Genomic DNA, 15,750 nt, shown 5'->3' with positions numbered 1-15,750 from the left:
CCCTAACGAGAGTTGATGCTCCCTGAGGGCAGATTTAATACTACTTACAGTAATATTTCCAGTGCTTAAAACAGTTCCCAGCACATGGCAGGAACATAATCATTTTTAAATTAACTCATCTTCACATTCTTAAACTGGAGAAAAATTCGGCAGCAAAACCCCTCTTAAGCTTGCTATGATACCTGAGTACTGCCAGGCCACTTTACTTTCTACGGATTCTATCCAGATGCTCTATTCAAAATTTAATAGGCTAAGTATCAATATAATTAAGAAAGAAAATTCTATGCAGTGACTCAAAGAAACAGCTAATTTATATCCACATTATTACTTTACCACTCTTTGATGAATAAAACCTGTTCCTATTAAATGATATTTTGATATATCTTCAAGTCCACTAGCATTTAGTTCAAGTCACAAAATATTTAAACTTTTAAAACTATAAATTTCAAACAAAGTCTCCTGAAAATCTGTGTCGGTCAAAGTATAGGCACCTATGTAGACGTATAAAAAAGTAAAAAATCTAACCAGAAAATTATTGACTCAGGACATAAGAATTTGTACTAATTTGTACCACATCTAGTTGGTACTCAGGAAAACTTTCAGACACTCTGCATCACTTGGCTTTCATCACAGTGGGCAACAGTTCTGATCCAGTTCGTAAGTACCAGCAAATAGCTTCTTAACGCAGAATTGAAGTATTTTGGTCTCCATTTATAAACAGCCCAGACATTCTGAAGACATGAAAAAAAAGCACTGGGAGATGGGAGGAAGGAAGAAGTGAAAACTTGGAAAACATTTAAGAAGGTAATGCCTGAATCTTTAGCGTTGATTATCAGTTTGAGTAACGATATTATTTACACCTTGGTTTACTAAAACTCATCACATTTGTCATTTTGAGAAGGATTTTAATCACATTCACCTCAAAGATTTGAGGCGGCAGGATTTCTTGAGAAGGAAGCCTTTCTTCCTTGTTTCCTGAGGCTTCATTACTCAGTTCAGTGAGAGCTGCACTGTGATAAACTAGGGGTTGTAGAGTCGTCTGTGTAACATTTCCATCACTTTCCAGGAAGAGGCTGGATTCAGTCAGTTTATACCACCTTCCACAATTCACAAAAGCATGACCTTAATACATATAAAGTTTTATTTTTACAAGTTACACATATTTTAAAAGAACAATTTCTTTTCATTCTAATTAATATTACTATTAATTAGAATATCAATTAAAGATATTTTCACTTATGATAGTTAAAACCAAAACTTCGTGAGGCCAAAGCAATGAATAATCTTTGACTCAACAAGAGAAGCCCGGAGACCTGAGGATTACATTTCCCATTCTGTATTAAAAACCAGAACATTCAAAAACTATCACAAAAATTCAGACACTGAAATTATTCAACTAATATAAGTTTATGCATTTGGTATATTCCACTTATTTTTTATTTGAAAAAGCACATGTATGTTAAAATAGTTTTGATACAAATGAGTTATAAATGTAACAAAAAAATCAGACTTTGTATGTTTTAGTGGGGAATGTTCATTAAAACATTCAACACACATTTCCTCTTTCTGTAAATTCATAGTGTAGAAAAGCACAAATTTTTGGACTTCTCATCTGCCAAGTGATCTCAACTTAATACTAAATTAGTCTTCCTCCCCCCCCCCCAAAAACAAAATCCAGTATTTTCTCAGTAATTATAGAAGTGCTGCTGCTTTTAAAATACTGTCTTTTTCTTAAAATACTTTCCGTTCAATTTCATAAATATTTATTGCTAGCAATATAGGGAATACTTCTTGTTGGATAGCCATGTCTTTTTAAAAAAGTTTAGCCCTAATCCTAGTATCAAACACAGAGAATACAGGCAGGAGTCCTATTCATGTTTTCTTACCAAAAAAAAAATCAAAAGTACCATTTCTTATGATAGACTATATTTTATCATTCTAAGAAGCACACTTTTTAACAACTCTAAGGTCAGGGTGTTCTCATAATTGATGTCAGCTCACCATCAACAGTTTGGCCTTTGGCTCCTAGCTACTCGCCTGCTCCAGGGGGAACCACCCTCTACCCTCGTCCTCAGCTTGGTCTGCACAGTCCCTCTGCACTGTGTCTTCTCTCAGCTGATCCAGAGTTTGAGAGCCCCTGGAATGGAAACTGAAGGATTTTAAACCAGGCAAGCATGCCGCAGGTCAGGGCACAGAACTGTGTTGCAACCCAGTTCTGACACGGGTGAGACGCTTAGTTGGGTGGACGACGGTTAAAGGACTGAGAGAAAGGCATTGTGTCGGAGTGCTGGCAGTACTTTAGTGCTCCATAAAAGTGTCTTTTAAATAGACAGTACCTTAAATTTGATGAAATTCAATAATTAAAAATACAGCCAAAATCTATAGTTGGATCTCTAGGGCTAAAAATGAGCTGTGTAGGGATTTTGACCAAAGTTTTTATAGTCCTGTGTAGGTCCCTCATAATTAATAAGCAAAAAACAGACACTAAAGCCACTGTAGTCTGGTCCCTGTCCACAGACCATCTGTGTGCCTCATCCTCTGCAATGAGAATGTAATATGTAATACTCTGGAAAAGCAAAACTAAATATAAGCAGGTGCTCAAACTTTTATTTTAATTCTTAGAAAATACTATAGAAATGAACCCAAACTAAACAGGTATGTACATGTACATATGTACAAAATTTTACTTCTGAAAAAGAATCTATAAAAGTAGATGGTTTAAAAAAAAAAGAAACGGAAAAAAGATTTAAAACCAGTACTATGAAATTGATTCTCTTGAAGTAAAGTAATAGTAATTTTAAATTGCTGGTCGTAGTTGGTTTTCTAGGCTTATTTACACATTTTATTATGGTCAGATATATAAAGGAGTTTCTTTTACTTTAGAATATCTTCAGTTTCTTTTTATCTCATCAACTAGTCCTGAATTTTTTCCCTTTACACATCTTTCAGCATGAGGACACATGGCGTATTAAGGTACAGATGGACTTCGGTCTTCCTCCTCCTCCTGAGCCACAGGCCGGAAAGGCAGTGTACTCTGTCCTCTTTCAGGATCAGACATTCGAAGAATTCTAATCAGTTTACTTGACGGAAGTGAGCTGGAGGAAGCAAACTTAATTACTCAAATTTCCAAGAAAATTTTTTCACATTAAAAAATATTCTATTACCACCTCATGAATATATAAATCTAAATGGCTGCTGTCTGTGAAAAGGGGGATTCATCTAATATCTGGAGTTCTAGGAGAAATATAATTTGCAATACAGAAATAATTTGTTACCCTTTTTTAAAATGAACTTCCTGCTAAATGCCATGGGTTTCCAGTTCAGAGGAAAAAGAAAGTGAGGAGATGTACATATCAACTATTTCTAACTCTTACTCTTCTTGTCTAGCAAGGAAGGAGTTACCTGAATATTCCCAATCATAAATTCAAATCCTCATATGGTCAAGTGACCACTTTAAGAGATGGAACATCAACTCTAAGTGACACAGCGCCTGATCACCTTACAGGCGCCCGATAAATGCTGACTGACAGCAGCATTCATTTAGAAAGACTGGTACTTGTAAGTCACCAGAAAAAGAGCCAAGACTAGGGAAATCACCAATTGTTTCTTTAGTCGCAACAGAATTACTAAAATTACTTTAGATTAGTTGGTTATGCTAACCACCTAGGAGCAGATTCGAAATTGAAATAGTAACAAGTCAATAATCACATTCCAATCAACTTGCTTCTGTCATAGAAGGGAGACAACACAAGCAAAATTTTAAATATTTAAGAAGGAAAAATTATCTTAAATCTCCTGATATAGAAGCTAAATTTTCTTTTTATTGGTCATTTATTTATTTGCATTTTAAAATTAAGATTATAAAAGATTTCTTTCCCCTTTTTATATATGTGATATATATATTCACAGAAGAACTTTAGAAAGTTACCTCATGCTTTGAGGGGTAAGCAAGATAAACTGTCGGAAACGCTGGGAATCTGCCATCTTGAGTATCATGTCCATTGCAATCCTCCGGTTAACCATGTCCTGAAGAGCAAGGCAGGGGTTAGGACTGCTCCAGTGTCAACCATGTTCCTGTAGAAGCAGCATTCTGCTGGCTGTTACAAACTCCTGGATTTTTATCTATGACGCTGAGCAACTCATACAGGGAAAGATAATACCAAAAACTACCAGGGGAAAATCACAGAAGACACGTATCTTCCAGGGAATTTCTACAGTCAAAGCATTTGTAAGTATAGCTCCCTCCCTCAAATATACTCAGCAATTAAAGGGATCAGAAAATAGTCACAAGACACAATTAAATGTCACAGAATGGATCTAATTTGTACAGTAATAACCACTCAGGAGAAGAGTGTCAAAAGTGGCTAGTTGCAAACTTAAGTCTCTCAAATCTTCCCTCAATGATTAAAGTGCTTTAAAAACTCTGCCCCCATGTCCTTCTACAATTTGTACGTGAACCAACTCGAACTTACAGACCAATTTCTTGATCCAATCTTTAAAATAAGTTAAACATTATATCCTTGTATAGAAAATAGTGTTTAGTTATAACAGGTTCTGAAATTAAACGAATTAAACTGCGAGCTTATATTTTTTGAGTTAAATAAGAGAAAAAGAAAAAAAAATCCAAGTACCCCCCAGAAACCCCTGAAAGTTGAAAACATAGACAGATGAACGCACATCCTTTTCAAGGTCTGTCTGAAACTACACGTGGTGGAACAGCACGGTGGTTGAGAACACAGGATTGCAGGCAGACAGGGCTCCCATACCCTGGCTATATTTCTCAGTGGCTTGTATTACATAAAATCTTCCATCAGGCCTATCTGTAATGGAATCTAACTTAAAGTTAACAAAAATAACCAGAGCTCGCACAAATGGAACACTGTCCTTTCAAAACTCTGCCCTGGGGAGGCCTATCATTCAATAACAAAGCCCGAGTGCACCAAAAAATATTTGTTCCCTTTGGATTGGTTCTAAGAACTTGGGTGCATTTTTCTGAATGATTTCAATGGGGCAAAATGCCACTCTGATTAAAAACCTCTAAGTTTCTGAAATAAAAAAAAGTTGTTCAGAATTAAATTGGACAAATAAGATGGGTGACAAGACTGCATAATGGCATTTTGGACAAAAATACTGCATGGAAAGAATAATCATTTCCTATGGTTTGTGAATTAGCTTTAAGCCAATTCTCAGAGGAATTTCTAACTAATCTTTGGCAATGGTATCATAAGAAAAAAAAGACACTGAAGGATTATACAGCACTCACAAGTATAAATTCCGATTCACGAATAAGCATTTCCTAAATGCTTATCATGGGCTGGGCATTCGGAGGTAGAAATATGATTAAGATATACTTGATAACTTCAAAAGGTTATAATTTGGTGGGAGATTCAGACATGAAAATAAGGGGCTGCAATGGAATGAAAAAAGATATAAGATATATAATAGTGAAATGTACATAAAATATACACTATAATATAAAATATAAAAATAACGTATCAGCATGATTGACGTAAGGTGGTGCCATGGGAGCTCTGAGAAGTTCCTGGTCCTGCCTGGCAGGGTGATGGCATGAAGGCTACATAAAGCTGACATCCGAATCAAGTCTAGAAAGATAAGCGGGGGTGTGACATACAATGAAGGAGGGCACAAGAGGCAGAGGCAGTGTTTAGAAAACCACAAATAGCTTAGTACCCCTGAAAAAGGAGGCAGATACTGGATCACAAAGGGCCTCAGTTACCCCACACAAACATCTATCCCAGGTTGCATAATTAACCGCTGAAGAGTTTTAAACAAGTGAGCGACCACAAGCAGATTTATTTTGGAAACGTAAACCTGGTAAAACAGTAAAGGAGGGGCCTGAAGAGAAGGAGCGAGATTAAAGTCTAGGAGTCTGGACAGGAGGCGATTACAATGGGCAAGAGCTGGAGCTGGAGCTGGAGCTGCGCAGGAACAGGAAGGAGAGGACAGCAGAGACAGGGGAGATACTTAAAAGAGGGAAAACAGAGAGGTCAGACTCAACGTGTGAGCGAAAAGGAAGGAAGACTCACAGATAAATCAAAGGTTTTGCAGTTAGGTGACTGGGTAGGTAATGGCAATTTGCCACTAATCAAGGAGGCAAGTCAGGAAAAGGAAGAGGCTTTGAGTGGAAGAAAAATTTAGTCTCAGCCATGCTGAGTCTGAGACGTGCTCATTTACTAGATAATGTCTAACAGAGAGATGTTAGGACAAGATATGTATATCTGTTGGTATCCAAATGTAGGTAGTAGTTTTGGGGACTGTGCGTGTATGTGGCGGGGGTAGGCAGGGTATGGTATCCAAGAAAATGAACACAGTAAAACAAACATAAACACAGAAGACCTCAAACATTTAAGGCCAATAGAATTAGGGGAGGCAGCTTGGCAATCAGAACCAAGAGAACAGGCAGAACAGGAAAGAGGAGCTGGGAACTGGCAAGAAGACATGTTTGAAGAGATGGAGGATAGGTCTGCGGTGCCAAATATCTCAAAGAGTTAAAGTAAGACTAAAAGTTCATTTATGATCTTTGCTACACAAGTCTTGCTGCAGTATCATAGTCTAAACCCAGATTACAGTGGGTTAGGAAAGAACGAGGCACGAAGTAGTAAAGAGAATGACTGATAGCTAGTTTGGGCAGACTTACCATGTGCCTGCACTATTGAAAGTGCATTACATGCAAGACCTCACTGGAGCCTCACTATAGCCCTATGAGGTAGGAAAGACTAATAACCTCATTTTATAGATGAAGAAACTGAGGCCCCAAAAGGATAAATACTTTTCCCAAAGTTTATCAGAGTCACTAACGGCAGAGGCAGATGTCAATCCTAGGTTTGTTAACTTCAAAGTGAAATGCTCTTCCTCCCTTGTGTTACATATACTGTTCTTTGGGAAAGTGTGGTTGTGAAGGAAGGAGAGGACAAACAGCGGCTAGAGTTAGTCAAAGCAAGGGTGGTAAACTAGTTATGATTTTGTTTTAAAAAGGAAGAAGGAAATAAACTAGGGAAAAGGCCGAAGGAGTCTATCTGGTGGAGAGCAAGGACACCCCGGATGGGAGAGAAGGTGATGAAATCAGGACAGGGTCTCTACAGGTGTAGCATCCAGGGAGAGAAGTAGGATTCTGTGGTTCTTCTCTACCACGGATCACACACTGAAGTGTCAGGGCAGGAGCTTTCCATCATGGGTAAAACTACAGAAAGAACTGCTTCTTTTCAAAAGACACATTTCCAACAACAAAAAAACATTAGAGAATGTAAAATTTAACACTACCATGTAGACATCAAACTCATCCAGGCATCTGAAAGGAGATTCGGCAATGGACCACAGAGACAGAATGAAGCAAACTGTGGAAAAGGAGCGTTCGCCTCCAGACAAGGCTCTCATGTCATTGAAAGCAGCTTTGTTTCCCTCTCCAGGCTGAACCTTGAGTGAGTGAACAAAAAACAAAGTAGAGAAAAAGTCCGATTAAACTGCTTACAAAAAAAGATTGGCTAGCATTAGAAAGAATGGGCTTATAGTAAAAAAAAAAAAAAAAAAGAAGAAGAATAAAATCATTTAGTGATAGGAAATGACATCTATCTCATTTAACATATTTTACAGGATAACAGTGAGCGGTATAATAGTGGTTTTTGTTTTATTGCAAGAAAATCAAATTGAAAGGATTTTCTCCCCATAACTGGATTCCAATTAATAATAAAAATGCCAATATTAGACTAACATTAGTAATCAAAATAAATAATCTAAACTAGTTTTCTTGATGCTGTTAGTTTCCTTTTTTATCCGCTCTAGCTTTACTGAGATAAAATTGACATATAACATTGTGCAAATTTAAGGTGTACAATGTGATAACTTTTTTTTTATTGAGTTATTGATAGGTTACAATCTTGTGAAATTTCAATTGTACATTAATGTTTGTCAGTCATGCTGTAGGTGCACCACTTCACCTTTTGTGCCCACCCCCCACCCCACCTTTCCCCTGGTATCCACTAAACTGTTCTTGGTCCATAGTTTTAAATTCCTCATATGAGTGGAGTCATACACAGATTATCTTTCTCTTGCTGGCTTATTTCACTTAACATAATTCTCTCAAGGTCCATCCATGTTTACAATGTGATAATTTGATGTATGTATATATTGCAAAAAGATTACCACAATAAGGTTAGTTAACATATCCATCAACTCACATACTTCTTTTTGTAGTGAGAATTTTTGAGATCTACTCACTGAGCAAATTTCAATATACAACACAGTATTGTTAACTATAGTCACCATGCTGTACTGGCATAAAAATAGACACATGGACCAATGGAACAAAATTGAGAGCTCAGAAATAAACCCACACATATATGGTCAACTAATATTTGACAAAGGAGCCAAGAATATACAATGAGGAAAGGATAGTCTCTTCAATAAATGATGCTGGGAAAACTGGATATCCATATGCAAAAAAATGAAGCTGGACCCCTATCTTATACCACTCACAAAAGTCAACTTGAAACAGATTAAAGACTTAAATACAAGACTTGAAACCATAAAACTCCTAGAAGAAAACACAGGGAATAACTTAGTCATCTTCTATGGCTGGTACCCTATGATCACCTTTACTCACTTCTCCCACTGTCCCCCATACCTGGCAACCACCATTCTACTGTTTCTATGAATTTGGCTTTTTTAGATTCCACATATAAGTGAGATCATACAGTATTTATCATTCGCTATCTCACTTATTTCACTTAGCATAATGCCCTCAAGGTCCATCATGTTTTTGCAAATGGCAGGATTTCCCTCTTTTTATGGCTGAATAATATTCCACTGTATATACACACATTTGCTTTATCCATTCATCTGCCAACAGACACTTACGCTGTTTCCATGTATTGGCTATTGTAAACAATGCTGCAACGAATACTGGGGTACAGATATCTTTCCAAAAGTGATTTCATTTCCTTCAGCTATATAGCCAGAAATGGAACTGCTGGATCATATGGTAGTTCTATTTTTAATTTCTTAAGAAAATGCCATACTGTTTTCCAGTGGCTGTACCAGTTTACATTCCCACCAAACGTGTACAAGGGTTCTCTTTTCTCCACATCCTCACCAGCATTTGTTATCTCTTCTCTTTTTGATAACAGCCATTCTAACAGGTATGAGGTGTTGTCTCATTGTGGCTTTGATTTGCATTTCCCTGATGATTAGTGATGTCGAGCACCTTTTCACGTACCTGTTGGTCACTGGTATGTCTTCTTTGGAAAAACGTCCATTCAGGTCCTTTGCCAACTTTTAAATTGGATTGTTTGGTTGTTTGCTATTGAGTTGTATGTGTGCCTTATATATTCTGGATATTAACCCCGTATCAGATACATGGTTTGCAAATATTTTGCAACCTATTCTATAGGTTGTCTTCGCATTTTGTTGATCATTTCTTTTGCTGTGCAGAAGCTTTTCAGTTTAATATAGTTCCACTAGTTTATTTTTGCATTAGTTGCTTGTACTTTAAGTATCAAATCAAAAAAATCACTGCCAAGGCTAACATGAAGGAGCTTCTTCCCAATGCTTTCTTATAGAAGTTTTATGGTTTCACGTATTCTATTTAAGTCTTTAATCCACATCAAGTTGATTTTTGTGAGTGGTATAAGGTAAGAGTCCAGTTTCATTCTTTTGCAGGTGGATATCCAGTTTTCCCAACACCTTTTATTGAAAAGACTATCCTTTCCCCATTGTATATTCTTGGCTCCTTTGTCAAAAAACAGGTTACTGTAGGGGCCGGCCCTGTGGCCAAGTGGTTTTGTGCACTACGCTTCAGCAGCCCAGGGTTTTGCTGGTTGGGATCCTGGGCACGGACATGGCACCGCTCATCAAGCCGTGCTGAGGCGGCATCCCACATGCCACAACTAGAAGGACCCACAACTAAAAATATACAACTATGTACCAGGGGGCTTCGGAGAGAAAAAGGAAAAAATAAAATCTTAAAAAAAAGTTTACTGCCTATGTGTGGGTTTCTTGATTCTGTTCCATTGGTCTATATGTTTATTTTTATGCCAGTAGTATACTGTTTTGATCACTACAGCTTTGTAACGTAGTTTGAAATCAGGAAGTGTGATGCCTGCAGCCTTGCTCTTGTTCTTTTTTCTCAAGATTGCTTTGGCTATTTGCGGTCTTTTGTGGTTTCATGTGCATTTTACAATTGTTTTTTCTATTTCTGTGAATCATTGTAGTCTAGATAGGAACTACAATGAATCTATATATAGCTTTGGATAGTATGGACGTTTTAACAATATTAATTCTTCTGATCCATGAACACAGGTTATCTTTCCATTTATCTGTGTCTTCTTCAACTTCTTTCATCAATGTCTTATAGTTTTCAGTATAGAGATCTTTCACCTCCTTGGTTAAATTTATTCCTAAGCATTTCACTGTTTTTTTTACGGTTTTTGATGCTATTGTGAATGGGATTGTTTTATTTTTTTTCCCAAACATTTCTAAGTGCCAAGATAATCTTCTGTTACTTGAATTACAGTGACATCTAGTGGTTAAGCTGCTTTAAAAGTAATTACTGAATGCTAAAAGGATAAGAGGACCAATTTAAAGAGGCTCACACTGGCCAAAGAAGAACAGTGTGAATGAAGCCTCTTCAGAAAATTCCTCTTTACTAAATAAGGGTTCACGGGGACTATAAAAAATCAATTAATGACATTAATAACAAACTTTCCAAGAGTTCCTGAGAAGGTAGCATAAAGTAATGTTAGAAGGAATTCTATTTAATTTTGACAGAATTCCAGATATACATATACGCCCATAAATTGAAAAAACAGAGCACCAACCAGTTTCATATCATAAAGTTTTATCATGTGTTTTAACAGACACATAGCTTCACATTTTATAACTCACTATTTGTAAAATTCTGAAGCTCTCGAGTTCATTTATTTTTTAATTTTCAAAGGGTTATAAAAAATTCTGAATTTAAACATACACTGAAATTTTACATTTATCATCTGTAAGTCTGAATCCTCTATGAAAATCCAAATGAAACAGCAACATTAATCTAAGTAGTAAAAAGCCAAACCAAAACAACCACCAACCAAACAAAAAACCCTGCATAAAAGCGAAGACTAAGTAACAGGATGCAATCTATTCCTCCAAAACTGCATTTTGTATCAATCTACTAACGAAGCCCTAGATAAACTGTGGAATTCCAAATTTTATCCCTGATCTATTACTAACTTATCATGGGACTTTAGTCTCAGTTTCCTTATTTATAACATCAAGACTATGTAGCTTAAAGATTCTTAAAGCAACGATATTCTTTTGAATAACAGATGATAACATCAAAAAGTTTAGCTTGGGTTGTCCTGTACAGTTAGCTCTGGGGATAAATTATTCAAACACTCCTAATATCTTCTTCTTTTTCATTTTTACTAGAGTATAACTTATATACAGTAAAGAACACAAAACTTAAGTGTTCAGCTCATGTAATTTTTACACACACACATATATACACACACCCAGGTAATCATTAATCAGATCAAGACAGGGAACATCCCTAGGATTTCAGCAGGTTCCCTGCATCTCCTTCCAGTCACTACCAAGCCCCAAAAGTAACAACTATTCTAACTTTAATCACCATAGATGAATTTTATTGGTTTTTGAAGAGTTTTGAAGAGTGGAATGGCTTTAATGGACATTGACAGACAGGTTTTCAAATTAGTTATACCAAATTATACTCCCACTAGCAAGGTATGAGAGTTCTAAGTCCACACTCTTACCAACACAAGATACTATCAGCCTTGCTCGTTTCAGTCACACTAATAGCAGTGTGATAGTAACTTATTATGGTATAAATTTGTATTTCTCTGATGACTAATGATACTGAGCATTTTTTCAAGTACTTATTTGCTATTTGGATATTTTAATTTATGAAGTTCCTATTTAAGCCTTCTGATCATTTTTAAATGCATTGTCATTCTTTTTCTTAATCATTATCATTCTTTTTCTTAATCATTATCATTCATAAAAAACTTTTGGTATGAGCCCTTTGTTGTATATATATATTGTAAATTACTATTTATTCTAAGAATTAAAATGAAAGTATAAAATTTATAGCAACTAAGCAATTACTTGAAAGTTCTTCCCCAATTACTTAAGAGTGGGTAGCTGCTCTTGACATCCTGACTACACAATTTTAATGCTACATCCAACATTCCCTCTTTTAACGCATGCGACTATAGAAGAATCCACAAACACAGATCCACAGAGTTGAATATGGTGGCTTTGTTTATCCAAAAGAGGCTAGATCTAGGGACACCTAGTAAGTACAAAGACAATTACATGGGGTAGAACATTCTTTGGGAATCCTTTCTTGGCTCTCTACAACGTGACCAGAGAATATGGACTTTCTATAATGTTGCACATAATTTAAAATGCTTTATGAATGTAGAAAAGAAACCTGTGGAATGGAAAGAGAAGATGAACACCTGTTACTGAAAATAAAATTCCTAATTATCATTATAAGAAAATAATGTAGTTGTCGGGGGGGGGGGAGCTATAATAGCTGCTTTAGCCAATAAGATCAATTTAATTTTCAACACTTTGGCAAAGACTATCCTTAAGTTAAAAATAAGTTCTTTTGTTTTTCAAAGACAACAGGTCAAAAGCTTATCAACGTATCATGAAAAGAAGTGCAGCAGCTAATTCTCCTATGATCAACATGCAAAGAGTTAAGATACTTACTGATATGCTAAGAGTTTCATTCTTGTGGTCAAAATTCATTTTTCCACAATAGGCCCGCTGAGATAATAAGTTGTCAAAGTATAATTTGCATCGTAAAGTTAAACATCTTGAAATAAAGAAATTGGGTACATTAAAAGAATACAAAGACACAGAACCGTATATTGAACATGATCTTTAAGCCAGCACGAAAGATCAGGAGGAAATATGCCAAAAGGTTAGCACTGGTTGCCCATTTAATAGGTGGGACTTTAGGATTTTTTCCCCATGTCTTTATATTTCATTTGTGTCTCCACATTTTTACCACTTCAGTTCTTTTTATAATAAACAAATATCTACAAAATTAATAAAGATGTCATCCCACATTTAAGATTCCCCATTGTGTTACAACCAGTTCATATGAATATTCCAGTAATTTATATAAGGCATCACTCTAATACAAAAGACATAAATCTTGTCTATGAGAGGATTGAACTCTAGTACTGTTAAGATAACGGGTAAATGGCGTGGCTTATTCATTTGCCTGTCTCCTCTCAACTTTATAGTAGCAAAAAGTGTAAGGGCAATCTCTTATTCACTTTGTACCTCTAACACCTTGCACACTGCTTGGTACAATACAAACTCTACCATGCCTTCTCTATTTATCAGACAGCATTCTACTGTAAGGAGATTTTTCATTCTTCCTCAATTATTTATTTACTTACCCACCTTTCTATTTATCAGGATACAGTCACAGATTCTTATTTTATTCATTGTTTACCATCCATTACTGTCCTTATTTATTGTGGTCCTCAAATTGTCCCAGATTTCGCCAATGGTAGCCCCTTCCAGCTGCCTCCTATGTCCTTTTACCATGACTCTCAATTTTTTTGAGCACTGCCTTACTTTCTAGCATAGTAAGAGGCTCATCTGTTATCTTCCCTGTCCAGCTCTGGAATCAGCCATTCCTCGAAGGAGCCGTGATTCCTTTTGGTGGAGAATGGTATTTAGAAAATAAGATCTGGGTCATAGGTGACCGGCTATTTTTCTTAACATCTTTGCTCCTTAAGGAGCCTAAAGCTCATTTCTTAAGAGTAATTATAATTTTATTCTTTTCCCTCTTAATTCCCTTGCTAAACTGCATTAAATCTCCACACTAGAAAATATCAATAGCCTGAGTTTTCTTTTGTGCCACAGCAACCACTGCTAGCTGGTTTTCAGAATTTTCTCTTAACTTTCTTTCTTTCAATACTGATATGTATTCTTCAACTGCTTCCATTCATGGGATATCTAAGAGAGAATGTCCTCATAAAATGACGAGGTTCTCCAGTGTAAAGAGACAAATAATTTTTAAAATGTAATCATTCTTATTCTCCTCCTAAGATTGGGTAAACAGTATAAAACATATCAGTAGTGAAGAAACATAGCAAGGTAATAAACTGTAAGACCAACACTTTTACAGAAGATATTTTAAAAACAAATTTTCTAGATAACAATACAAATCTTACTGTTTCTGGAAAAGATGTAGTAATAGGCATTGAATTTATTCCTCTGCCTGAAACAACTAAAAAACGGGACAAAATATATGTACCAAGAGTTTTCAGACTGGACGCCTGACTGTGCAGGCAGTTCCAGTCAAAAGGATCTCTGAAAGATGGGAAACAAACAAACTGAGCCCTAAGGGTGCCCCGAATGACTGCTCATTGAATAAAGGGGTGAGGAAACCCAGCAGACCTTGGAGGTCACCCTGTGTGAGTAAACAGAGCTAGGAGTCTGGGGAGGCCAAGCTGCCTCTGGTTCAGAGAGAAGAGAGAGCAACACAGAGAGAAAACGAGAGAACCTAAAAAGGGTGCCTCGAGAGCCTCAGGCCGAGTCCTCTACTCCTCAGGGCATGTGAGAGGCAACTACCTGAGGTCAGGGAAACAAACGTTGGAAAGAAGCAGAAGCTTCCCCAAAGGTCACCCAGGAATAGTTCACATGCCCACTGGCAAAAGTGGACAACCTGAGAACTCACGAGGTATGAGTGGAGAACTTACAAGAGCACTGCTTCACAGGCAGGAGAAAACTGCCCCTCGACTAAAGGCTGCTCTGGCCCCAACTAACAGAACTTACAAAGTAGCCTCAAAAGGATAAAGATGAATCCTATATAATTAAAGCCCTAAAAACATGCTTATAAAACTGGAACGCACATTTCAAAAACTAACCTTTAGTTTAGTTAAGGAATATGGTCAAACATGCAAAGCCTGCTTCTCCTTATGGCTTTACCTGAATTTCCCCATATGTGATACAGCTAGATATACTTTTTATTTCTATAGTCTTAACTTGAGTTTGGGGTATAAAGACAGGTAAGAAGCATGTTACTGAGGGAATGCCACCTGGGAAAATAGAGGTTAAGTAGAAAGACTTGGGCTGCCCTAGATCCAAGTACATCAAGGGCCACCCCTACCTATCAACTACCTCTCGTTTCTTTCTGTTGCTTGTAATTTTAATTGGGGCGAATCTATTCCTACGAGTCTGCCTATTTCTGGGTACATTAATAATACCCACTTGCCCTGACCCTGTATTCATTCATTCAACCAATATATATCAAGTTTCTAATATATTTCAGGCACTGGAGTGGACACTGGAGATACAGCAGTAAACAAAACAGAGATTCTGCATCCATAGAGTGACCTATTCTATTAGATCACGGAAGATCATCTGAGATACTGCCTCAAGAGGTCCCATCAAAAACTCGTATCCCTTAAAAACATACAATGTCCAAGAATGAAACAGGCTGTTTCCAAACCAATGGGCTCCCTGTCAAAGGATCTATTTAAGCAGAGACTGAACAGCTATCTAAGAGTTATCTAGTAAAGGACATCTAACGGAGTGGAAAAGGTGGATAAGCTCACTAAAAAGGACTCTTCAAATCCAGAATTCTCTGATTAAATTATAGGATCCTAAGTACTGGCCAATAAAGCAAGCACTGGCAGTTTCTTCTTTAATTGAATCATGTAAAGTTCTTTCAGTCTAATTTTATTATTTATAAGGGAT

At 36.7% G+C, this 15,750-nt stretch overlaps 1 protein-coding gene across 4 annotated transcripts in view; it reads right to left on the bottom strand.

Moving 5' to 3' along the window:
- Positions 1–1,123: 1,123 nt before the first annotated feature.
- The window catches only part of SMC6 (structural maintenance of chromosomes 6), an 80,458-nt gene continuing 65,831 nt past the window's right edge, over positions 1,124–15,750 (bottom strand). For all 4 annotated transcript variants that reach the window (XM_046661572.1, XM_046661573.1, XM_046661575.1 and 1 more), the window contains 4 exons: positions 12,739–12,844; positions 7,282–7,434; positions 3,929–4,026; positions 1,124–3,095 (listed from right to left, as the gene is read on the bottom strand). In XM_046661572.1, coding sequence (XP_046517528.1) covers positions 2,969–3,095; positions 3,929–4,026; positions 7,282–7,434; positions 12,739–12,844 — 484 coding nt within the window. In that variant the 3' untranslated portion in view covers positions 1,124–2,968. The remainder of the gene's footprint in view (positions 3,096–3,928; positions 4,027–7,281; positions 7,435–12,738; positions 12,845–15,750) is intronic.

The sequence above is a fragment of the Equus quagga genome, chromosome 5, assembly GCF_021613505.1.
Source record: "Equus quagga isolate Etosha38 chromosome 5, UCLA_HA_Equagga_1.0, whole genome shotgun sequence".
Lineage (NCBI taxonomy): Eukaryota > Metazoa > Chordata > Mammalia > Perissodactyla > Equidae > Equus > Equus quagga.
Note: the sequence above shows the minus strand (reverse complement) of the source record. Positions and strands in the feature narration are given on the sequence as shown.